The sequence below is a fragment of the Lolium perenne genome, chromosome 4 (assembly GCF_019359855.2).
Source record: "Lolium perenne isolate Kyuss_39 chromosome 4, Kyuss_2.0, whole genome shotgun sequence".
Classification (NCBI taxonomy): domain Eukaryota; kingdom Viridiplantae; phylum Streptophyta; class Magnoliopsida; order Poales; family Poaceae; genus Lolium; species Lolium perenne.
Window position 1 is genome coordinate 132,500,124 of NC_067247.2, and position 25,775 is coordinate 132,525,898.

A 25,775-nucleotide genomic window follows, 5' to 3' on the forward strand; every position below is an offset into this window, starting at 1 on the left:
ACCGTCTGCTCACGGTTACTCGGGATTTTTACAACCAGGCTATCTGGCGGCTTTCTAGGCGATTGACCGATGTTTAGCCTGTTTGTATCCGTCTTTTTCTTCTTTGGCGTCTGTGCCAATGCTTTGAGTTTGCTGATGATGTAAACTTGATATAGTACACTCGGATATTTTTTGCAATAAAAGGGCCGTGTGCATCTATGGATGCAGAAGCCGGGGGTTTCACCCCCATTTCGAAAAAAAAAGGAAAAATATAGCAGAGACGATAAAAGTGAATTTGTTGGGAATATGAAGCATGGTAGGCTAGGGATGCAATGGTTTGTGAGAATAGAAGGTGTCGGGAATAAAGTCAACTGAGCGCTCCCTGAAGATCACCATGTGGAGAAGAATGCTGGTGGGGTGGGCGTATATCCACAGAACCGCGCGACCGTCCTACAGACAAAGCCAGCGTTTTTAGTCGCGCGACCGTCCAGAAAGATATTCAGAGGATGATTGAGAAGATCCGGGCTCTTCACGCGGCGACTCGGGATGCTGTGGAGGACGTGTTGGCTTGAGTCTTCTTGACCGCCTTGTGACGTTTGCTGTTTTAGGTTCTTTCAGACCTGTTGTGTGCGCAGTCTTCGTGCTGCGGGCTGTTTGCGTGTGACGCTATGTATGCCTAGCTTTCGTGCTGCAGTTATCTGTGTGTGTTGCTACCCGCTTATCTGTTGTATGAACCTTGTTGGCCGTGGGGTTTTATTAATTTAAAATCGGATTCTGTTCGAGTCTTCTGTCTAAAAAAAAGTTGTGGAGTAGCTGATGATCTTGGCGGTTTGAAGCGTGTTATTGTTCGGTGGATAGACCGTTTCTCTACAAAGGACATCTGGCCTGACAAGCCATGTAGGCATGCACCTTCGCGCAAGCTGGATGCTAGCTAGCTGGTCGCGTCCTACAACTGCGGTGGTGCTCTTCTCTTCGCCGAACCTCTGGTAGCCGCTGGAGTTAGAGCATCTCTAGTCGCCTTATCCACATCTGGATCGAGCATTTAGGGGACGCTGCAAAGTGCTATCGTTTTTTGGGTGCGTCTGTTTCCATCTGTGTCCTCCAACAAGATCCCAAAACATGTAAATAATACGAAATAAAAAATTTCATTTAAATTTGATTATATTTTTCAAGTTTGAATAAAAAACGGCTATATGATCACCCCTAGCCTACTCACCATCCCTCGGGGCGCTTAACGCCCCCGCACTGCATTGCCTCCCTCCCTCCTTCGCTTTTCCACTACCGCCTCTCGTCGCTCCCTCCATTGTGCGCTCGCTAGAGCTCAGTAGGCCGTAGCGTCCTCCAGGAACCGTTGTCGCAGCGCCTCGTTGGCGTCATCATCGGCCTTCTTCAGTGTCTCAAAGGACGCGAGGATGGCACTCTGCTCTGCCAACCTTTCCTCCGGGTTAGGCCCGTCATCGCTCCACTCATCACCGTCGTCGTCTGACTCCTCCTCTGCGGTCGCCACCTCCCGCCATTGTTGCTGCTCCACATCGAATGTCGCATGGCCTGCCCGCTCCTCCTCTGCATCCCGATCCGCGTCAGCCATGAACTATGTGTCCAATGCCTCGATGACGTCGTTGTTGGTGGCTTCATTCTTGTTGAACTCGTCGATGTTAGGGATATCGGTTGGGGAGGTGGAGACGGAGGTGGAGGCGGTGGCGGATGAGATTGGCCGCCGCCGGCGGGGCTCATCATGGCGAAGGTGTTAGCAAGGCGACAAGGTATGTTTTGGTGGAGGCGGAGTGAAGGATTTCCGGTGGCTGTGGTGGCGATAGCGAGCAGAGGCGGCCATTTATAGCTGGTGGCGGCGCAGGAAGAGGTGGGGAAAAGACGTGGGAAGTGGTGGAGAAGGCACGTGAGAATGCGCGGGAATGCGGACGTGACGTCTCACTCGCACCTCCCTGGAAACCCGTCGTCGCCATTAAGGCAAAGCTGCAGTGCTTCGGTTTGTGCCGTTGACAAGGCTGGCCCGCCACTCGCAACATGGTTTTTCGTTGCGTCTGGTGCCCCTGCATCGTTTCCTGTTAGCGGGGATGAGCTCGGGCCGCCAGACACCACGCGTATTGGAAAAGTTCTTTGAAGCGCGCGGCTGGAAGAGGTCTAACATCCAGCGTGGCCTAAATCCCTTATGAGAACACTTTGAGGACGTGGCTGAAGACGGTCTTATGATTTTTTTTCCAACTTTCTGAGACTTGGCCTCTGCATTTGATGCACACACCTTTTTTTCTTTATTTCAATCGTATCACAGTCCTAGTCATATGTTGACACTCGTGGATCAGACAAAGTTGAAACATGAATCAAAGATCGAATAATGAAAAAACAACAAGATGGTGTTCATTTTGAAGCCTACTAATATGACACCATCAAGTAGCCTGGGAAAAGAAGTCGTGTGGTGCAACTCTTTTGTGTATTCAAAATAATATTATTTCTGCTCGTCCATATGGACTAACACAAAGTTAATACACCAATACGTATCCTAGTTTTATCGTTTTTATCAGCCCCATTCAATCAATTAATTACCAAACATTTTAATAATATTTATTAGCAGTGGTAGGTTATATGTCAAGTATATCATGGGCCAAACGATTTGATATAAAAAGGTGTTATACGGTTTCTAAAGAATCAAAAACAATAATTTTTACAACCATTCCATTTACATTTAACTAGATTATCCTTAGTAAGCAATACTTTGTTATTAAGGAACCACATGAAAAACTTTATCTTAAGTCGTATTTTTTAGGTTCCAAAGGTACTTATATTTCTTAAGAACCTAGTGTGACCATGTATTAAGTTAAGATACATAGAGTTCGCCGTAGATATCCTAAATTTAGCCGGATTGTTTGAAAGCTGAACCGTCATTAGCCGCTAACTTAAGTGTCTCCATTGGTTCCACTTATGATCATTCAACGACCTTCTAAACGCAATATTCAGCGTCCTATGAGCTAAAACATAAGCCACACGAACATTCTTTCACTGCACGATGTTATAGAAAGACGGGTATTGTTGCGCTAGAGAAGTATCTCCAAACCAAATATCCTCACAAAACTGCACCGAACAACCATCCCAAACTTTGAAAGGACCCCTACCGAAGAAAAAAAAACACACGCATGATACCATTCCAAAAGGTTTGGAGGGTGGGGCCAGTTCTGTACATTAGAGCTACATGCATATGAAATTTGTAACTACTGTATAACTTCCCTTACCAAACTAACATTACTTTTCAGAGCATATTTTCGCATGGCCTCGGTTGTCTATATATATATATATATATATATATATACAAACCTATGGTTGTGCCTCTTGTCATACAAGGGGATTCACCCAACAATGTCCGTCGAAGAAAAAGAGGGGAGATAGAGAAAGATCATCCAAGTACACTAAAGGAAAGAAAAAAGTGGAGACGATAAAAGTAAATTGTTTGGAATATGTAGCACAGTAGTCTAAGAATGCAATTGTTAGTGGGAATAGAAGGCGCCGGGAAAAAAATTAGTTGAGCAATCCCTGAATATCATCCTCTAGAAAAGAATGCAAGTGGGACAGCCGTACCCACTGAACCGCCGGCCCGTCATGCGAACAAGGCCTGCGTTCTTGCCAGCGCGATAACTGCTGAAGAAGGAGGGTTGAAGCGGGTTTATGTACATTGTTCGGTGGAAGGATGGCATATCCCGCTAGGTGGTTTCTCTGCGATGAACCGATGGCTTGGCCTATGCACCTTCCCGCAGACTGGACGCTGGTTGCGTCCTACAAACCCAGGCGGTGATGTTCTTGCCACATCCTCGGTAGCTGCTGGAGTTAGCCTTTGATGCCAAGGTCTAGAAGGTGTGTTGAGCTTATTGGCCATCTTCTGCATTGTGTAAAGAAGGCAATGGTCGCCATTTCAACAATGAGAGGAACACGGCTGATATGGTGATACTGATAGAGGAAGCAAAGAGCTTCCGAGAAGCTGAACTAATGGCAGTGTATAGCACCATCAGGGAACCTAGCTAGATTAATCGTTGTTCTGATTTCAATTCGAGTGTGTGCGTAGTTGGATGTGTGTGTTGTATGTGTTTCTATTCATCTTTGTTCATTTCCAGCCACTAGTTTGCTAGCATTTGTATTACATCACCTACCTACTTGACAAACCGTGGAGGACAGGGTGTTATCCCTAACTCCGAACCTATGGGAGGAGGACAAGAAATCTCCGTGGTGGAGAACCTTGCCCTGGAGCTTACTTGTACTCCGGAGGAACTTGACGAGGTGCTCTTAAGTATGAAGTCAGACTCGGCGTCTAGCCCGGCTGGCCTGCTGGTGTTGTTCTTCAAGCGATTCTGGGGAATCTTGCGCGGCCACATCCTTCAGCTCCTCAATGACTTTGTCTTCGGAAGGGTGGACATCGCGTGTCTTAACTTCGGGATCATCTCCCTGATTTCCAAGGTGACATGGGCGGACGCGATTAAACAGTTTAGGCCGATTGCGCTGATTAATGTTATTTTTAAGTTTATGGCTACAGCTTATGCTTATGCCATTCGTCTCGCTCCGCTTTCTCGTACGAACATAGACCGTAGCCAGACAGCTTTTATTAAAGGTAGGTGTCTACATGATGGGGTCCTCGTCCTTCACGGGATTTCTCATGAGCTCACATCTAAGAAGCCGGGGGGCCTCTTTCTCAAACTCGATTTTGAGAAAGCCTATGACGGGGTCAACTGGGACTTCCTTCGCAAAGTTCTTCACAGAAAGGGATTCTTAGACATGGTGGTTCACCGCTTGATGCAGCTGGTCAAGGGAGGCTAGACTGCACTCAATGTCAACAGGGATGGAGGTTGTGGTGACAGGGGTCACGGAGAGGGAGAAGCGCCGGGTGGTGAATATGCTTAACTGCAAGCTAGGGGTCTTTCCCATGAAATACTTGGGTCTCCCGGTGACGAGTTGGCTCCTCGACAATGCCCACAATGAGGGGCTTAGAGTTAGCCGAAGCATGCATGTTAGCACTAGATATCGGATACCAGACAAGCGGGGAGCGAGATTTACCGAGGTTCGGGACCCTCGTAGAGGTAATACCCTTACGTCATGCATGTATGATCTTGATTATGGTGAAATCGGTTACAATGGGGCAGCCGAAGGACTGCGTGTTGGAGATATGCCCAAGAGGCAATAATAAAAATGGTTATTATATATATCTTTATGTTTATGATGAATGTTTATATACCATGCTATAATTGTATTAACCGAAACATTGATACATGTGTGATATGTAAACAACAAAGAGTCCCTAGTATGCCTCTTAACTAGCTTGTTGATTAATGGATGATTAGTTTCATAATCATGAACATTGGATGTTATTAATAATAAGGTTATATCATTATATGAATGATGTAATGGACACACCCAATTAAGCGTAGCATAAGATCACGTCATTAAGTTATTTGCTATAAGCTTTCGATACATAGTTACCTAGTCCTTATGACCATGAGATCATGTAAATCACTTATACCGGAAAGGTACTTTGATTACATCAAACGCCACTGCGTAAATGGGTGGTTATAAAGGTGGGATTAAGTATCCGGAAAGTATGAGTTGAGGCATATGGATCAACAGTGGGATTTGTCCATCCCGATGACGGATAGATATACTCTGGGCCCTCTCGGTGGAATGTCGTCTAAATGTCTTGCAAGCATATGAATAAGTTCATAAGAGACCACATACCACGTGCATTTAGTAAAGAGTACTTGTCAGGAGACGAGGTTGAACAAGGTATAGAGTGATACCGATGATCACACCTCGGACAAGTAAAATATCGCGTGACAAAGGGAATTGGTATCGTATGTGAATGGTTCATTCGATCACTAAAGTCATCGTTGAATATGTGGGAGCCATTATGGATCTCCAGATCCCGCTATTGGTTATTGGTAGGAGTGAATACTCAACCATGTCCGCATAGTTCGCGAACCGTAGGGTGACACACTTAAAGTTGGATGTTGAAATGGTAGAACTTGAATATGGAATGGAGTTCAAATATTTGTTCGGAGTTCCGGATGAGATCCCGGACATCACGAGGAGTTCCGGAATGGTTCGGAGAATAAGATTCATATATAGGAAGTCATTTTATGTGAATTAAAATGATCCGGAAGGTTCTATGGAAGGTTCTAGAAAAGTCCGGAAGAAACCTCCGGGACTCCACCTCCATGGCCGGCCAACCCTAGAGGGGGAGGAGTCCCAAGTGGACTCCCCCTATGGGGGCCGGCCACCCCCCCCCCCCCCCCCACATGGAAGGGGGGAATCCCACCTCAAGTGGGATTCCCACCTTGGGTAGGTTTCCCTATCACATGGAAGGTTTTTGGTTCGGGTCTTATTCGGAGACTTGTAGTCCAACACTTAGGGCTTCCACCTATATAATGAGGGGCCAAGGGGAGGGGGCCGGCCACCCCAAGACCACAAGGTGGCCGCACCACCTAGATGGCCGGCGCCCCCCTCTCCCAAACCCTAGCGGCCTCTCTCCTCCACCACATCCCGCACGCTTAGCGAAGCTCCGCCGGATTTCTCCACCACCACCGACACCACGCCGTCGTGCTGTCGGATTCAAGAGGAGCTACTACTTCCGCTGCCCGCTGGAAGGGGAGGTGGACGTCGTCTTCATCAACAACCGAACGTGTGACCGAGTACGGAGGTGCTGCCCGTTCGTGGCGCCGTGATCAAGATCTTCTACGCGCTTTTGCAAGTGGCAAGTGAACGTCTACCGCAGCAACAAGAGCCTCATCTTGTAGGCTTTGGAATCTCTTCAAGGGTGAGACTCGATAATCCCCTCGTTGCTACCGTCTTCTAGATTGCATCTTGGCTTGGATTTCGTGTTCGCGGTAGGAAAATTTTTGTTTTCTATGCAACGTTATCCTACACTGCGTGAGTGTGATCTGTAGGAAGGGTAATGCTCACATCACCCGGTGAGCAGTAGTCCACTTAGGGTGGTGGATTGGGATTTTTAGCGGAGAAAGTGGGGCACCGCGTCAATCCATGGTAGGGCCTTTTCCTAGCCTCTGTAGGAAGGCTGCAACTCACTAACTCTTGCCTCTCGAGCCTACCTATTTTCGCAAACGGGATCTACTTACTCCATTACTCGACCAGTTATGTGATGGATGGGCCGAGATTCCGATTCTTTTGGGAAAGTGTCGGGAACTCGAGGAAATACCACATAGTTGACTAGGCCAGAGTCTGCAAGCCTAGGGAGTTCGGAGTTTGGGAATCCTCAACACCAAGATCATGAACAGTGCGCTTATTAAGTGGATTTGGAAGATCTACCAAAATGTAGAGGGTCTGTGGGCAGACCTTATCCGTGCAAAATACCTAGGGGGCGGGACTTCTTCTCCAAGGAGGTGCCTACGTGCGGCTCCCGGTTCTGAAATGCCATCTAGAAGATCAAATGGCATTTCAAGCTTGGGCGAAACATGTGGTTCACAATGGGAAGTGGACCTACTTATGGAAGGATTGGTGGGTTGGACGGGTCCCCTTCATATACACTACCCCTGCCTTTTTCAGTTTTTGTGTTGACCCCGCCATCACGGTCCACGCGACTCAAGTTCAGGGGTCATCCCGGTGGAATGGCTCATTCTCTTTCGGAGGCACTTTGGCCTTGCGGAAACGGTGGACTGGGATAACCTTTGTCGATAGGTCCAGGAGCTCCCGATGGAGTTCTAGAACAACGGGGTGTCTTGATCTCTGGAGGCCTCCAGAGCGTTCACGGCTAAGAGCATCTCTAACAGAGCCTGTAAAACGGGCCGAAACTGAAAAATTCCGGCGAAAATATGGGTTCAGGCCGAAAGAGGCCCAGAACGGATCCCGAACTCGTGGCCTGGCCCGTAAAACGAGTTCGGGGGCCTGAGAAACTCAGCGGCCGCCCCGTATTAAAACAGGCCACGGAGGGGAGTTCGGTTTCCAAACCCTACTCCCCTCCGCCGCTAACACTCCCTCCGCCGCCGCATGCCTCCTCTCCGGAGAGCAATCCAGCTTGCAGCGGCCTACATTCGCCCCAGCTCCGCGACGCCATGGCCTCGTGTGGTGGCTTTGCAGGGCGCGATGCGGGATTGGGCGGCGGGGACTCGCCGCCACGGCCCCCCGTGTTCCGCACGAAAAGCAGCGCTTGCCGGTGGACGAACTGGGGGCTCACGCCCCCAGGGAAGCTGGCGAAGTACGGCAACGGCAGCAAGGGCTCGCCATCAGGCGGTTCGAGTCGCCCACCGCGGCCAGCCGTGTACGACAGCTCCGATGAGGAGGAGCTCTTCCCCGCGCGGGAGCCCACGTTCTCAGCGGGAGATTACTTGCACGGCTCCGACGAGGAGGACGCTGCGGTCGCTTAGGTGGTGGCGATCTCGACGGCGGAGGCCCGCGCGCTTCCGCCGGGAGGAGGCGCACGCCGTCCGCCAAGTGAGTGACTACGAGGCGGCTCGTCGGGAGGAGCGCATCCGCCGCTTCAAGCTCGAGATAGTCGAGCTTGACTCGGATGAGTGAATCTCTTCACCGGCCTCCACGTCGACGCCGTCTTCCGCCTCGACGCTCCGCCACCACCGGCACCGCCGCGCGCAGAGGCTAATCGGGCCTACTTTTGCTTCAAATTAGTTCACGCGGTTAGGTGTAGTATGTAATTTAGGTTTGCTAATCCGATTATGTAACTTATGATGCTTAATCGGAGCATCAAATGCCATCTATATGTATGATTATCGACAAATTTCCCCGCGACATTTGAAATACATTTTTCAATTCGTATTTACGGGCTCTGTTTTGCGCCAGCTGCAAAATCTTCGTCCTCCACGTTTTTTCGGAAGACTGAATTCACGTTTTTTGGTTCCAACTTTTTCGGTTATGGTTAGAGACAGGGGCGGGCCCACTTCAATTCAAGGGTATTATACCCAAACATTTGGAAAACTATACTAATATATGAATGTTCTACAAAATATATGAAAAGTAAAACTTCCCAATTTTTACATGAATGCTGAAGTAGTTCTAATGGTTTGAATGGGACCTTTTATTCATTGGGTCATGAATTAAAGCCCCATGTAAAGCATTTTATTCCTTATATTTTAGATAACTTTTTTTCATGTATTTGTTGTAATAGAAAACTCATATAGTGTTTGTTCTACTCTTACATTTTTAAGCTAACTCCAATTATTAGAAATTTGTAAGAATTTACATACTGGATGCTCTTATTTTGATAAATTCATACATATTTTTCTCTAACACAAATATCTTTCATTACGAGAGTTTCTCAAGAAATTATGAGATATGCTTCATTCAGTATTTTACTGCTTCGTACTCAAATATGTGTGTGATCGCTAATTCGTATTCAAAGCATTTTATAATTTTGAATACCCACACTCAAAATTCTGGGCCTGCCCCTGGTTAGAGATGCTCTAAGTCGGTGTACTATGGCCTGCTACAAGAGGCAGCAGTCACGTACCTCAAGGAAGTTTGGTGAACAAGGGTTCCGCCTAACATCAAGGTGTTTCTCTGGCAGATCATAAGGGGAAAGCTTCCATCCTGTGTGCAGGTGGCTAAGCCATAGGCCATCTAATGTCATTTTCTCACTTTGTGGAGAGATTGAGGACTTCACATCTTCTTCACATGCCACATGGCTATATTCATGTGGACTGGAGTTAGAAAACTCATGCACTCCGATTGGAACACGGCAGGGCTGGTGATTTCATTTCACTCTCGCGGGACTTGTCAGGCCCCCTTCATAGATTATTTTGGTTCACCTTTGCGGCCCTTAGCTGGCCTCTTTGGAACATCAGGAATAAACTAACTATCGAAGATAAAACGATTGGCAACCAGGTTGGTGCTTTCTTCCATATGTTGATTTACATGCAGTCATAGAGGGTTCTAGTCAGACAGAGGAACATGGCGCTATTGGACGTGGCGCGGGACGAGGTCAAGAGGCTGCACTCGAAGGCTAGGACCGAAGCTTAGCTTGCTATTAGGGCACTGCCGCTGCTGTATAGGTTGGGTGTAATTGGTATTTTTTGATATTAATATATACTCTTTGTCGGAAAAAATGGTGCAATCTTAGCAATGATACGTAGGATGAGAGAGAAACATAAAAATAGATTTTCTCTTAGTATGGAAAGAAGATGTTCCTGTTTACCATATGTATATCGTATTTACTCCCTCCGTCCCACCAAAAATATCTCAACTTTATCAAAATTTAGATGTATCTACCTACTAAATAGTGTCTGGATACATCCAAATTTTAATGAAGTTGAGACATTTTTGGTGAAATGAAGGAAGTACAAGGTGGGCTAGGAATCCTTAATCTCAGAATACATAACCAAGCTCTCCTCATGAAGAACTTGCATAAATTCTACAATCATGCATATATACCTTGGGTTAACCTGGTCTGGCATGCATATTATGATAACAGAAGCACTCCACAATCCATCAACACAAAAGCCTCTTTTTGTTGGAAAGATTCTATTGCTCTTGAAGACAAATACAATGAAATGACTTATGTGGAAATGACTTATGTGGACATTCAAAATGGAAAAATAGTCCTTTTATGGAAGGATAATTGGAATAATGAAATAAGACAAGATATATATCCACACTGCATTCTTTTTCTAGAACCCAAAATATTAACATAGACAAGGCTATAGAGGCAACCAATGAAAATATATATGATATGTTTCATCTTCCTCTCAATACTGTTCCGCATGAAGAACTCCAATTCTTGGAACTGAGTGTCACAAATAATCATGACATATGGTCATTTAATTGGGGCAGTAACTTTTCTACAAAAAAAGGTATACAGAGAGCTTATTAGAACTCATGAAACAGCACATAGTATATCTGCAATATGGAAGGCATGCAGTATACCAAGGCACAAATTTTTTGCATGATTTTTCCTTAATGGCAGATTAAATACAAAGGATACGATGAAGCACAAGAATTTTTATGTTAAATACTCTGAATGCATACTCTGTGATGACTGCCCAGAGAAAACCATTATGCATCTCGTCTTTGAATGCACTTTTAGCCAGTTGGTGAGCCCTTGGACTTGAATGGAATGTGGATATGAACATATACCAGATGAAGCAAAACAAAGATTTTCATTGGATTTTTTCATGGAGATTATGATAGCTGAATGTTGGAGCATATGGGATCAAAGAAATTATGCTATTTTCAATGGAAATATTCCCAACAACCAAAGATGTATTAGCAGATTCAAATCTACCTTTACTCTTATCATGCATAGAGCTAAACCTAGTCTCAAAGACGGGATGTAATCCTGGATTGATACTCTATAAGTATGTAATAAGTGCTACGCATTGTAAATATTCTATTCATTATTAATAGAAAATAACACAGTAGGGAGCCTTTCCCTACTTTATTTTTGTAAAAAAAACTTTAATCACCTACTTTACTTACTAGGTAAAAGATAATACATTGTATAATATGATTTTTTACTTCCTGTGATCCATAATAAGCGGGTTGAATTCAAAATTTTGACTGTCTTTTTTTCGATAAAGGAGCATAGCTCCAGTCTCTGCATCAATAGATGTACACGGCTTGCTTTATTAAAAAGGTGTATCAAGTCTTAAAATTTTGACTGTCTTATGAATCGGAGGAAGTATTCATCACTAGATAACGTGAAATCATCGACTGTTTTATCACCTACATAATGCATATGCCGTAAGCATCTACATGCCCTAAGTTGCTATGGAAAAAACATACTCCGTACCACCAAACTAGAATCGTCACCAATCGTAAAGCAACCTTCTTCCTCAGCTGCCTCGTATAAATTGATGCCCGCGGTCCGCTCCGCCTCATCTGGTGTTGGTCTCAAATTCTCTCGCCCATAACTGGGTCCGATCCCCTGACACGGAAGCGCGCCACCCTCGACGGGACTTCCCTCTAGTCTGCCCCGTACCGGGCTGTGGTGGATTGAGAACTCCATCTGGTGGACGCGATCTCTTGTCTCGGTAATTTACCAAGCCCTAATTTCTTTGGTTGATTTTTCCAGGAGCCCTCCGGTACGTGAGCAAATCGAATCCCAACTAATCTGACCCGTCGACCCATGCATTGTTCTTGCCTAATTATCCAACACGTTACGCGTTCTTCTTCGTCGTCGATCGAATTCTTCGTCAAGCTGTTAATTTTCTTACCGAAGAATCCCAAATCCAATTCTGACTAGGAAACAACGCCGACGAGAAAAAACTTTGTCTGGTAAACAGGTCTTGTTCTTCCTCTTGATCGATTAATCTTCCCTGTATACACAGATCACGGAAAAGCTACGTGCCCATCTGCCTAGCAATCTCCTGCAGCCATGGAAAGGACCTTGCTGCTGAGGCCACCCGCTCTTGGATCGCCTGCCGGACTCGCAGGCAGCACGGCCAACTGGATGTCTCGGACAACCACGAGGCCGCCCTCCGTGGTCCCGGCGCTTCCAACGCCGGCAAGCTGGCGCCCCGTCAAGATGTCAGCGTTCGCAGGCCACCGGAGAGATCTACACAATGCTCCGGCCACGTTCACGCCTGCCCTCTTCGGCGGCAACGCCTTCAGACCATCGTCGTCTTCCACCCACGGATCATGGTCGAGAGGTCGCCGCCGCCACGTGACCCGGGCCATGTTCGAGCGCTTCACCGAGAAGGCCATTAAGGTGATCATGTTGGCGCAGGAGGAGTCACGGCGCCTCAAGCACCCCACCGTCGGGAGTGAGCAGATCCTCCTGGGCCTCATCCGGGAAGGCACAGGCATCGGCGCCAAGGTGCTCAAGTCAGCGGGGCTGAACCTCACGAATACGCGAGTGGAGGTGGAGAAGGTCGTCGGGAGGGGTTCGGGTTTCGTCCCCGTCGAGATCCCCTTCACACCGTCGGCTAAGAAGGTGTTGGAGTCCTCGGCTGAGGAGTCGCGCCAGCTAGGTATGTGTCATTGCCTTCCCAGTCATCAAGAAGAAGAATTTGCAGTCTTAAACTTGGCTTATCTTCTGAGATTATTAAACTTGATTCTTTTGTAGCGCCTAGTTACTAGTACTTATGCTGATAATCTCTATAATCATAGAGAAGATACATGTTGACATCAATCTATTAGCATCTGTTGTTGCAAGTTAAGTTACTTAATGCTACGTACTATATAAACTGTAAAATCAAATAGGAGATCGGTTGAGTTTGATGTACTGCTGATGCACATCAACCTATCGTCACAAATATACGTTTAGGCTGTGAGCTGTGGCGACATTCCAAACACACCGCCATCAAAAGTATTTCAATAATTCCTAAAATTCAGATATTCTACTAGGTGCAGAAATATTTTTCCAATATTTGTATTATCATCAAAATATTCCACTTACACATCAATTAGAGCCAAATTCAAAGTTTCGAGGAAATCTCTTCAGGCTTTTGTAGTAGTTTAGGAAAATCCAAGAGATTTTGGTGCCCTAACGGAGTAAAAAATTACAATATTTAGTATTTCAGTGGTAATCTAACCAACAAAGGAAATTTCAATCCATGTCACGCATTTCATAAGCAAACAACGTCAGATGACTTTAACTTCTCATGGTAGAACGTAATTAGCACATTCTTAAGCAACATAACTTCATTTAGGCCCACTTTGTGGTTGATGGATTGTTTTGTGCTGAACTTATTTGCTGTGAAAAGACATATAGGCACTAAAATTGAAAAAAAGTCGGTTAGCCGAATAGAAAAATATATAAAGTTTGGTTGCATAAGATAGATAATCATAATCTACCTCAATGCCACGACATTAGTCATATTAACATTTGCTTTTAATACTGCGTACCATTATTGCACAGTGATTCCTCTTGAAGAACTCAGATAATTTTTCCTTGTAACATTAAATACCCTTCACATTGTCCAGGGCATAACTATATTGGATCAGAACACTTGCTTCTTGGGTTGATCTGTGAGGATGATGGTGTGGCAGCCATTGTACTTAAGAACTTTCAGGCTGATCTGGGCAACGTACGCAGTGAGGTAAATTTACGCTGAAAACTGCTAACGAAATGGTGAGTCTTTTCACATGTATCCTCAATTGGAGACTCACATCTATGGATTACGTTGCTTCTGTTAGGTTATCAGAATGATTTCTGAAATCTCCGAAAGCGAAACTGTCGGCGCTGGAGTTGGGGGAGGAAGCACTGCAACCAAGATGCCAACACTGGAGGAGTATGGGACTAATCTAACAAAACTAGCAGTGGAGGTGGCTGAACTAAGCCCATTATATTGTATTAGGGTTGAGAATGTAAGGGAATTTATTAATAACTGGTAACTCTGAATATTTCTGCAGGGAAAGCTAGATCCTGTTATCGGAAGGCAAAAGCAGATCGAACGCGTGGTACAGATTTTGGGGAGACGAACAAAGAACAATCCCTGCCTGATTGGGGAGCCTGGGGTAGGAAAGACGGCTATCGCGGAAGGCCTAGCGCAGCGTATTGTCACCGGGGATGTGCCTGAAACAATTGAAGGGAAAACGGTATGTGCCCATTTCACAACTCTTGTGCTAAATTAGTCTACAATATTGTATTCCAGGAAAAAAATGCTATAACATTGGCTCTATATTATTTTTCCTTCTCGGATCTGTTACTTTTTTCCTTTGAGTTATTATTAACACACTAATTTTCCATTATCTAACTAATTCCACCAAACAAAGTTGATATCAAGCATGATCACTGTTGTGGTTATCTCCAGAATACTGACAAAATTTAAAGGGTTGTTGGAGGAACTAACCCGGAATCCCTCAGTATGATTACTCGTTTATCTTTCTATATACATGTAAACTGACTCAGCTCGGCTATAACCCAACACCTGACCAAAGTATATATGAAGGGGTGGAGGGGTCGCTAGGATCTCATAACACCCACATAGGGTGATGGAGACCCCTCTTGAGAGCGCATCTGAGCACGCAGATAATAGACAAGAAGAAGAGTCCACAAACAGGACATACTAGGGGTTTTACCGGATGATGTTTTCCTGAGCACAGTTTACGCTTTAGTAGCAACCGTTTCACTGGCTCTAGTATCCACTGGCTTTCAAGGAATGGAATATTAGATATAGGGTGCTACCATCATGTTGTGAGTTTTGCTAGATTCTCCACCCTGTTCTAAATATTATCACAAAATAACCCCGACAATTGGCGCAAACCGTGGGGAAGGTGTGTTTAGATCAATTTCAATAGTTTTTGATGGCTTCCGTGGGTTAGGTGTGTGATCTTGAAATAAGACATCAAAATTTATTGAAATTTATCTAAACACCTACCCTACGATGGGTGCCAACTGTCGTGGTTATTTTCTGACAATATTTAGATGTGGTGGAGTGTCTAGTAGAACTCAATGGTAGAACTTGGAGACAAGATTTATTCAGGTCCCGGGAAACATCGTCCAGCAAAAACCCTACTCCCATCTGTGGCTCCTTCTCTATTACCCGTGTTCTCAAATGACATCTCAAGGGGATCTTGATCATTGCTAGATTCTCCACCCTACTCTAAGTATTATCACGAAATAACCCTGACAGTTGGTGCAAACCGTGTGGAAGGTGTGTTTAGATAAATTTCAATAGTTTTTGATGGCTTGCGTATGTTAGGTGTGACCTTGAGATAAGCCATCAAAATTTATTGAAATTTATCTAAACACACCATCCTTACGGTGGGCGCCAACTGTCGTGGTTATTTTCTGACAATATTTAGATGTGGTGGAGCGTCTAGTAGAACTCAATGATAGAACTTGGAGACAAGATTTATAGAGGTCCCAGAAAACATCGTCCAGCAAAAACTCTACTCCTATTTGTGGCTCCTTCTCTATTACCCGTGTGCTCAAATGACATCTCAAGGGGATCTCGATCATTGCTAGATTGTCCACCCTACTCTCAGTATTATCACGAAACAACCCCGACAGTTGGCGCAAACCGTGTGGAAGGTGTGACCTTGAGTTAAGCCATCAAAATTTATTGAAATTTATCTAAACACACCATCCCTACGGTGGGCGCCAACTGTCGTGGTTATTTTCTGACAATATTTAGAGGGGTGGAGCGTCTAGTAGAACTCAATGGTAGAATTCGGGGACAATATTTATAGAGGTCCCATGAAACATCTTCGAAATACCCTACTGCTATTTGTGGCTCCTTCTCTATTACATGTGTGCTCAAATGACATCTCAATGGGATCTTGATCTCGCTATGCTGGGTGCTGTGAGGTCCTAGCTTCTAGGGTTTCAGGGTATATATTGGGAGGTGTAAAGAGATACCGCGTGGCAGGAGCTACCTCGCCTTGTATACTTGGCCAGGTGTAGGATGGCCTGAGTCGGTTTACATGTAGAAAGATGAAGGGATAACACGAACAGACGGTTACAATCATATGTAGGGATTCCGGGTTTGGTTATCTTGACTTGTCTTGTACTCTATGCGGCTGTGCTCTAGTTAGACGCGTCATCGGGCTAGGCTGCTCTACACCTGCTGGATCGACTTTGTCCTTTGTGAGAGCACCTGGGTCACATGACCTATTGTTGACCATGTTGTCCATTGTTTGAGCTGTCCTGAATCTTTTTTAGCATCACTAGGTGATGTGAATAATGAGTCTTAACCCATCATGTTAGGTTATCACCCTTGATATGGGACTTCTTGTTGCTGGTACAAAATACCGCGGAGAGTTTGAAGAAAGATTAAAGAAACTGATGGAAGAGATCAAGCAGAACGGTGATATCATACTTTTCCTTGATGAAGTTCACACTCTGGTAGGAGCGGGAGCAGCAGAAGGTGCTATTGACGCTGCTAACATTCTGAAGCCAGCATTGGCAAGGGGTGAACTTCAGGTAAGCACATGCATATTATCAACCCACACATCTGCTCAGATATGTTAAGTTGCTCATAGTAATTTCGAATTTTCTTTTGTCAGTGTCTCGGAGCCACTACGATCGATGAATACAGGAAGCACATTGAGAAAGACCCTGCACTGGAGAGGCGCTTCCAACCTGTGAAAGTTCCTGAGCCAACAGTAGATGAAACCATAGGAATTCTCAAAGGGCTCCGGGAGCGATACGAGATCCACCACAAGCTCCGGTACACAGAAGAAGCTCTGATCGCTGCTGCTCAGCTCTCTTACCAATACATCAGGTTTGTGAATTCAAAGAACGCTAGTAGTATCACTATTACATACCCTGAAATTTTTCTGATAGTCTCTTTTGTTTGCAGTGATCGTTTCCTCCCAGACAAAGCGATCGACTTGATTGATGAGGCGGGATCTCTTGTCAGACTACGCCATGCCAAGGTATAATGACATTTCTCTAACGATGGACCTAAACCTTTTCTAACTTCTTGCATTCAGTTTACAAGATCTGACTCTGAATTTTAAACTGTGGTGACAGCTACCTGAGGAAGCTAAAGATCTCGAGAAGAAGCTGAAGGACATCCTCAAACAGAAGAATGACGCCATCCGTTGCCAGCAATTCGAGATGGTAATCGTTTCGTCTATTATCTTCAAAATCTTAGAAGAGGAAACGTTATGGTTTGAATTCTGATGCGCGCTTGCAGGCAGGAGATCTTCGCACAGAAGAGCTAGAGCTTAAGGCCCAGATCATGTCACTGGTGGACAAGAACAAGGAGATGAACAAGGCGGAGGTGGAGTCTGGCGCGTCGGCCGGGCCGGTGGTCACGGAGGCGGATATCCAGCGCATCGTCTCCTCCTGGACCAGCGTCCCGGTGGAGAAGGTGTCTGTGGACGAGTCGGACCGGCTGCTCAAGATGGAGGAGACGCTGCACCGGCGTGTCATCGGCCAGGACGAGGCCGTCGTAGCCATCAGCCGCGCCATCCGCCGCGCGCGCGTTGGGCTCAGGAACCCCGACCGCCCTGTCGCGAGCCTCATATTCGCCGGCCCGACGGGCGTCGGCAAGTCGGAGCTCGCCAAGGCGCTGGCCACCTGCTACTACGGGTCCGAGGAGGCCATGGTCCGGCTGGACATGAGCGAGTTCATGGAGCGGCACACGGTGGCCAAGCTCATCGGCTCCCCTCCTGGGTATGTGGGCTACACGGAGGGTGGGCAGCTGACGGAGGCCGTCCGTCGACGGCCCTACACGGTGGTGCTGCTGGACGAGATCGAGAAGGCGCACCCAGACGTGTTCAACCTGATGCTGCAGATCATGGAGGACGGCCGGCTGACGGACAGCAAGGGAAGGACGGTGGACTTCAAGAACACGCTCATCATCATGACCTCCAACGTCGGAAGCAGCGTCATCGAGAAGGGCGGGAAGCAGCTGGGCTTCGGTGACGGCGAGGCTGGCGACAGCTACGGCAGGATCAAGAGCCTTGTGGACGAGGAGATGAAGCAGTACTTCCGGCCCGAGTTCCTCAACCGGCTCGACGAGATGATCGTGTTCCGGCAACTCACCAAGCTCGAGGTCAAGGAGATCGCCGTCATCATGTTGGCGGAGGTCACGGGACGAATGAGGGGTAAGGGGATCGAGCTAATGGTGACGGAGAGCTTCAAGGAGCTCGTGGTCGAGGAAGGCTACGATCCCAGCTATGGCGCGAGGCCGCTGAGGAGGGCCATCATGAGGCTGCTCGAGGACACACTCGCGGACAAGTTGCTCGCGGAGGAGGTTAAGGAGGGAGACTGGGTGATCATCGATGCCGACTCAGAGGGGAAAGTTGTCGTCCTCAACCGGCATGATGCCTGGCCGGAGGCTCAGCCACGGGAGTTTGCTGCCTAGTTAGTACTAGTTGACTATCTTTATTATGTATAGGAATTAAGCAATTGCATAGTTTTTTTTTGAAATTTTTAGCAGTTGCATTTCATTTGCTGCACTCCTGTTTAGCATTCTGGTAGGCGATGATTGAAAGAAAGTATACTGGAGAATTTTTGTTCATACTTCATCTTATATTATTTCCAACGGATGTGGACATCAAAAGAGCTAGGAAGTTCCAAATCAAACAAATACTTTTAGGAACTTTTATGTCTATACTCTATAATAGATGAACGAATGGTGATCACTCAGAAAGTGGAAAAGCAGTACATGAAAAGCTTATATTTCCCTGTAATGGTTGGCAGCCCTAGGCAATATACAATATTAAACGTCAATTTTTCCATTGCATTTTCAGCTACCACAAATCATGCTGCAACTTTTACAGGGTCGATACATTCCTACGTGACATCTTGCTTCTGTACAAAATGATGATACATAGTTCTCCAATGGCACTGGCAAAAGGATACTATCCAAACAATAGGACGACCAAAAGAACCCACGAAATTACACCTTCCAAAACAGATCAGTAACTAACGCATCTACAAAGGTTCAGAGAGCACCCCAGATTAAGTTCTACCTAGACCACGTTTCTTTTGCTTCGGATTGGGACTCGATGATTCCTTAAAAGCTGATGGGCAAATGGTGTTTATGCCACAGCCATCACATTTGGGCCTCAGTGGTGTACAGATTGTCTGACCAAATCCAACCTACACGATATTTTAATATTCAACTTAAGATTAGCATTTCTAAGATTTTAGGTATAATCTAAACTTTATAGTTACTTGGAAATTACTTCCTCCATTCACTAATATAATATGTTTTGGTAGGCTAATTTAGCTTGTCAAACCATCTTATATTAGGGAACGGATGGAGTAGAAAATAAAACGATCCTTGTAATGGAACATGAATCAGTTCATTAGGGCATTACCAGTAGTGGGTTTATAGGCTCCCACTCATCCTTTGGTAACCACTTCTCAAGAGACATCCTTGTTTGCTCTGGTGTTGTAGTTTTCTATGCAAAAATACTTGGTAAAGATAACTTTTTCCAAGCAGAAAGGCAATACAAAATTAACAAACTACCTGCTTTGTTCCTTCTCGGAAGACCCATCCAAGACGGTTAGAAATGCGATGCACATGAGTGTCCACACAGATTCCTTGAGTATTCTTCCATGCGATGCTCATCACCTGTTTAGTGAAAAATGCTGTTTAGATAATTAAGTTTTCTAAACTGGACTACAGAGGACATAATAAGTACATAACTTACCAGATGAGCCATTTTAGGGCCAACTCCTTTAAGAGCAAGCAGATCGGTCAAAGTATCTGGAATATCCCCTCCAAATCGCTCAAGGCAAATTTTAGAAGCTTCTTTTATGAATTGGGCCTTTCTCTGATAGAATCCAACCTGATTAATTTATACAGTACAACATGAATAGCTGATTCAATAGCTTCATGTAAGGGGAGCAAGATCGGCAGTGGAAACTAATAATGATGGTAAGATGCTCGCCTCCAACAAGCTCATTTAGCAACAATTGTAACTACCCGCATTGAATAGTAATGAAGTTCAAAGCAGGGTTATCTCAGTCTAGTCTATTAACTACTGACATTCGCTCTGATTATGATGTAACAACACTTAGATGTATGAATAGCTTCAGGTACTAATAATGTAGTAGTTACTGCTTTGGAATAAACTGTGAAGGTGCCACTAGTATTGATCTTATAATTAAGAGAAAAGCACTTGCAACTTACAGGTTTGATAAGATTTGCTAGTGTGGCCACATCAGTTTTGACGATAGCATCAGGGTCAAGTAAACCATTCTCAGAGAATCGCTCCACAGCAGCTGATAAAAATTGATTCCAACATACAATCATCATCTTTATAAAGGAGGAACTATTAAGTACAACTATAGCTACAGAAAATAACTAAATACAGTCAGACCTTTTCATGACAAGACTAATTCATTTAATGAACAAACAAAAAAGAAAAGTCTACAGATAGAAAATCCCCATAGATATTCGAATCTGAAAGACCATTCCACCAATTTATATTAATACTATCTCATAACAGTTTCCTGCAAATTCAATTTTATATAGAATAATCAAATAGCTGAGCAATTTTGTATATTAATGGGCAAGAAATGATAAATTGAGCCAAGATCAGCCAAATACTATCCTCTGAGCAGTGATTGCTAGAGAACTAAGTCTTTAAAGTCAAACGCAATATGCTGAGGGCATGAATTTCATGGTCCTCGCAACTGAGAGTTCTCAAGAAATGACACTAAAAGAACCACTGGTTTAGTTACTTTCACATCCACTATAAAGTTAAAAAATAATGAAAAATACAGTAACAATCAATTGCCAAAAGGAGATATTTACTAAAGTATACCATGTGTAACTTCATCTTTTGTTTGGCTTGACATCATAGTTGATATCAAAACTGCAAACCTTTTTTCCTGCACAGGAAGCAATGTAGCTTATGGTTTCCTAGTTGATGAGGATCAACAGCGTTACTGATCATTATTTAACTGGAGTTAAAGCTTTTACCAGTCAAAAGCAAACATTAGATGCGCCTATAAATATTAGCAGACCAATGTGCAAAAGTATGTATACAACAAATTGCAGTGATATGAGTTCCATTGGAAGTTAGCGGATCAATAGGCTCAAATTTGTGGCCAATCTACGATCTATTAGGTACACAGCCTGCATTTTCTGCCTAAGTAGCAAACAGAAACATATTTTCAAATGGAGACATAGGACAAGAACATTAGAGGAATTGGCTAATTGCATAAACCGACTCACCCTATGTATGACATATTAACCCTAAGAGGATCACATGCTCATGTTTAAATGTACTTTGTAAACTACACATTTTTAGTTTTGACCAACTCTGACAGATACCTTGGGCGGAAGAAGAGAACCAGCCTTTTCACAGCCCATTGTATCTACAGGGGCTTCGCCTGATAACCTCATGCTTTTAATACCTCCAAGAACCACTTCCCAATTTTCTGGAGCGGCAACTGCACAAATTACTATGTTAGGTTCCTGACCAGTAAATGGGTATGAGGATCATTGCACAGTTACATGTAGGAGCAAAAAGCTTAATAAAGTAGTCAAACTGTCTGGTTTTGACACAATTGTCCTACATCCAACTGGCACATATGTACTGATGCGTAAGTGAGAAAAAAAAATGAACTCAAAGTATCACAAACCTAAGTTCAGTTGAACTTCATGAAAAATTAGACATCCAAACAAAAGATGTATGTGGCAATCAAGGGGCTGGCATGCAGGAGCCAACATTTAAGGCTAGATTGATTTCACGTAACATTAATAAAAATGTTCAGTGCATTCATTTTGATAATGAAGTGCGTGGAAAGAATTTGAGCACTAGATGATAAAATGATACAATTCACTAATTCAAAATTTGAGGAAAATAGTGTTGGTACTGATTGAACAGGTTTGACTTGGTATCAGCTTGCAACAAAACAAATCATCTATAATTAGAACAGTACGGGCATCTTCGACAAAAAAGATGCCAAAATTTCTCTTTCCTGGTCTGATTATCATTATAGGAGAAAAAGATTACCTTCCACTTTCACAACAGATGAAACTCTGACCGTTTTCTCCAACCTGACTGAAGACATGAAGGGGTAAGCTTCTCATAGGACATGAGGAAAAATTACAGCTATAATAACATGACACGAGGACATTTACAACAAGGTGATCCATATGAAAGATATCACCATACCCACGGGGGGAGGGGGGGAGCGGAATATGGTCGGATAGTTTAACTGCACAGACTAATGATAACAAGCCACACTTGAAGCAACAAATAAAAGCATGCAACAACTGGCTCTTGACATTGATGATAATTCTTTTTAAACTTAAGCTGTGCACAATATAAGCACACCCGACATGTCCAGAAATTGAGTAACCAAATATGATTATGCGGCCAATCATTTTGAAGAAACATCGAAACTTAGCAAGTGAACATTTCTTACTTGATGATGCCGGTACCCTCTTTGTAGATGCTGATTCTTTTGTCTCGAACTTGTCATATCGAAAGTCTTCAATATCAGGAACAATACCAACCTGCATATATTTAGATATTTTCTTGAGTGAGACCTGAATTGAACCCAAAAAAAAAAATATAGCAGTTGAAAAGGAAGCACTAGAAAAATGACAGCATGAATGCACAAATGCATCAAAACAGGGGAACCACAGCTGTCCAATTGCATCTCAGAATAACTAAAGACTCCAGTGGACAGTAATTTAAATCAAGGATATGAGAAGTACATAGAGATAAATTATACATGACAACGCTTCCTTTTAAGTATGAAGGCATTATAGTGAGTCAGTAGGCACCTGCTTATTAGGATACTCCCTCTTTACTTCAAGCACCCGGTTCAACCTTTTATTATTCACAGGATTCATTTCAGACTTGTCAAAAGAAACACTGGGTTCACGCTTCACTTCTCTTACACCTGAAAATGCATCAATTCATGCTTTAGGCATAAAGAATAATAATACAAAAACACTTCAGAAATAGAACATGTAGATTTTTAACTGTCATAGATATGACTAAAAGTGGAAAGTATTAAGTCATAGTTGAGGTGGATACTTTGTTAGGCTAAAAAAATATTAGTGATCATACTTGAAGTTTTTATGTCAATAATATGACTCTTAACTGATTCTGAACATTCATGATAGTAGTCCAAATAAAAGTTAAGCACATGCTACATGTACAAAATATGGATTGACGAAGAATTATAATGGATCAAATCATTTAGACAAAACATCAAAACTTATCAGGTGAACTGTTCTTACTTGATGATGCCAGTACCCTCCTTGTAGATGTTGATGCTTTTGCCTCGTTCTTGTCATATCGAAATTTTGCAAAGTCAGGAACAATACCAACCTGCATATGTGTAGAATTTTTCTTGAGTGGGACCTGAGGTAAACCAAAAACTAGCAGCGGGAAAAGAAACGCTACAAAAGTGACAGCATGAATGCACAAAATGAGGGAAACTGCAGCTGCCCAATTACACCTTAGAATAACTGAATGCTCAAGCAGACAGTACCTCAAATCAAGGATATGAGAAGTACAGAGAGATAAATTATGCATGCACTGTGCTTCCTTTTTAATATGAAGACATCATAGTGAGTCTGTAGGCACCTTCTTATCAGGATGCTCCACCTTTACTTCAAGCACCCGGTTCAGCCTTTTCCTCTTGCCGGAGTTCATTTCAGAGTTGGTGTTGTCAAAAGAAAGACTGGATTCACGCTTCACTTGTCTTACACCTGAAAATGCATCACTTCATGCTTTAGACAAAAGGAACAACAATACTAAACACACTTCAGAAATAAAGCATGTAGATTCTAACAGTCATAGATATGAGCAAAAATGGAAGTATCAAGTTGTAGTTGAAGTGGATGCGTAGTTAGGCTGAAAAAATATTAGTTATCATCATAGAACTTTTCTTGCTGTCAATACTGTGATAACTAACAAGAAAACTTTTTTTTGTATTTTTTAGAGAAAAAAAAAACATACTTTGTATTATACTTATGCCTTGAAATTAAAGCTTCGGGAGCATGACATACTACAGAACTAAGTGAGATAACTCTTTAAAGAAATTAGTTTCCTTAAATACCCAAAACGAGCACATGCCAAGTGGAAAGTCTATAATACACGACCAAATCTTCATCGAACACGCTGAGTTTGCACATTCTATTAAGCGAAATGAATAACTCTGGCCTCGAAGCCTTCAGGTTAAGGGGAAAAAATGGTTCTGGGGTGGGGTTGCTTCCATCTTCTGCAACATTTCAAGAAAATAGCCGCAGAAAGGGGGAAAGTACTAAAATTGTACCTCTTCCTCCACAGGCCAAATACAAGAAATCAACTGAATGTACAAGTATTGAACACAATTGCATAGAAGCAGCAAACAGAGCAAGGAAATAAACAGGTACAGCACTGAATTTAAAGGAAAAGCAAGATGCGAACTTTCAGCTGGGTTGAGCTCCGGGCGGGAGGCGCGGATGAGGCTGGAGGCGGGCCGCGCCCTGGACATGGAGGGGACCGACGAGAGGAGGCCAATGCGGAACGGGAGGAGATGGACGGGCATGAGCAGGTGGTGCGCGCCGCTGCGTTAGGGTTTTATTAGCAACGGGAGGATTGTTCTTGGCTGATGGTGGTCTCTTGCTGTGCTTTCGCCTGACTTTTGGTGGGGTCTTGGTTCTCTGTTAGTTGGGCGCTGGTGGCGTTGAGCCGCGATGCGTGGCTTCCTTCTCGCGGTGGCCGAGCCTGTCTCGTAGGATACTGCGTCGCCTCTCGTCTGGTAATCTGCTGCCGTTGGCATCGACCTGGGTACAGATGCAAGTGGGTCAAAGCTAGGGGACCCTCTACCCTAGGCTTATTTGATTCATAGGATAGGAAAATCATACGAATAGGAAAAGTATAGTACTGAAATGCCATGGCTGCTTGAATCCTATAGGAAAATGAAGAGTGATTGATTGTAGCAAAGGAATTTTCCATGAGGTATGACCTCATGTTTTTTTCCTATAGGATTTTTAGACTACAAGATTCCTATAGGATTAGTTCCTATAGGATATGTTCCTATGAATCAAACAACATGTGTAGGAAATTTTTCTATGGGATTCAAATCGTACACTATTCCTATGCAATTTCTATGAATCAAAGCAGCCCTTAGTTTTAAAAAAATGAACTAACTTTTCTGATGAATCATCATCTTGCAAAAGTTAGTTCAATTTTTTGCACTAAAGGGGGTAGAGGGTACCCTAACTTTGACCCACTTGCATCTCTCGACCTGGGCATTCCTCAAGTCGGGCCTGATAAAGCTCAAACCTAAATTCCCAGGCCCGAGCCTAGGCCGGCCCGATGTTCGACTTACAAATTGGGCCCAAACCCACCCCGAACAGAGAAAAGCCCAGCCTGGCCCAACAAGCCCGGCCCAGCCTGGCGTTCGGGCTCAAAAATCAGGCCCGAACCCAACCCGATATGCATGCTCGGCCCGGCCTAGGATTTTTGGGTCGGGC

General features: G+C 44.3%; 2 protein-coding genes across 3 annotated transcripts; one reads left to right on the top strand and one right to left on the bottom strand.

Annotated features, from left to right (window-relative positions):
• Positions 1-11,792: 11,792 nt before the first annotated feature.
• Positions 11,793-18,920, top strand: LOC127293947 (chaperone protein ClpC2, chloroplastic). Its single transcript, XM_051323667.1, has 10 exons — positions 11,793-11,963; positions 12,261-12,902; positions 13,858-13,973; positions 14,071-14,199; positions 14,287-14,472; positions 16,586-16,801; positions 16,885-17,102; positions 17,181-17,256; positions 17,354-17,443; positions 17,520-18,920. The coding sequence occupies exons 2-10, from the start codon at positions 12,308-12,310 to the stop codon at positions 18,693-18,695; spliced, it is 2,802 nt and encodes a 933-aa protein (XP_051179627.1). The 5' UTR covers positions 11,793-11,963; positions 12,261-12,307; the 3' UTR covers positions 18,696-18,920.
• A 125-nt stretch (positions 18,921-19,045) lies between these two features.
• On the bottom strand, positions 19,046-24,977 carry LOC127293948 (endonuclease III homolog 1, chloroplastic). Of its 2 annotated transcripts, XM_051323668.2 has the most exons (13): positions 24,724-24,977; positions 23,899-24,023; positions 23,550-23,640; positions 23,088-23,206; positions 22,724-22,814; positions 22,309-22,356; positions 21,624-21,742; positions 21,112-21,178; positions 20,475-20,566; positions 19,993-20,130; positions 19,809-19,913; positions 19,657-19,740; positions 19,046-19,435 (listed from the first exon to the last, which is right to left on the bottom strand). In XM_051323668.2, exons 1-13 carry the CDS (start codon positions 24,842-24,844, stop codon positions 19,295-19,297), a joined length of 1,341 nt encoding a protein of 446 aa, XP_051179628.1. In that variant the 5' UTR covers positions 24,845-24,977; the 3' UTR covers positions 19,046-19,294. The 2 variants fall into 2 exon arrangements, with proteins under 2 accessions (XP_051179628.1, XP_051179632.1); XM_051323672.2 differs by lacking the exons at positions 23,550-23,640; positions 23,899-24,023.
• Positions 24,978-25,775: the final 798 nt, after the last annotated feature.

Bases quoted from the DNA above. Each gene is read 5' to 3' on its own strand.
- LOC127293947 (XM_051323667.1), top strand. From the start codon at position 12,308: ATGGAAAGGACCTTGCTGCTGAGGCCACCCGCTCTTGGATCGCCTGCC. The intron at 12,903-13,857 runs GTATGTGTCATT...CACATTGTCCAG, and splicing joins TGAGGAGTCGCGCCAGCTAG to GGCATAACTATATTGGATCA. The intron at 17,257-17,353 runs GTATAATGACAT...CTGTGGTGACAG, and splicing joins TCAGACTACGCCATGCCAAG to CTACCTGAGGAAGCTAAAGA.
- LOC127293948 (XM_051323668.2), bottom strand. From the start codon at position 24,844: ATGCCCGTCCATCTCCTCCCGTTCCGCATTGGCCTCCTCTCGTCGGTC. The intron at 19,741-19,808 runs GTAGTTTGTTAA...ATTTTTGCATAG, and splicing joins TCCGAGAAGGAACAAAGCAG to AAAACTACAACACCAGAGCA. The intron at 19,436-19,656 runs GTAATGCCCTAA...AATATCGTGTAG, and splicing joins AGCCTATAAACCCACTACTG to GTTGGATTTGGTCAGACAAT.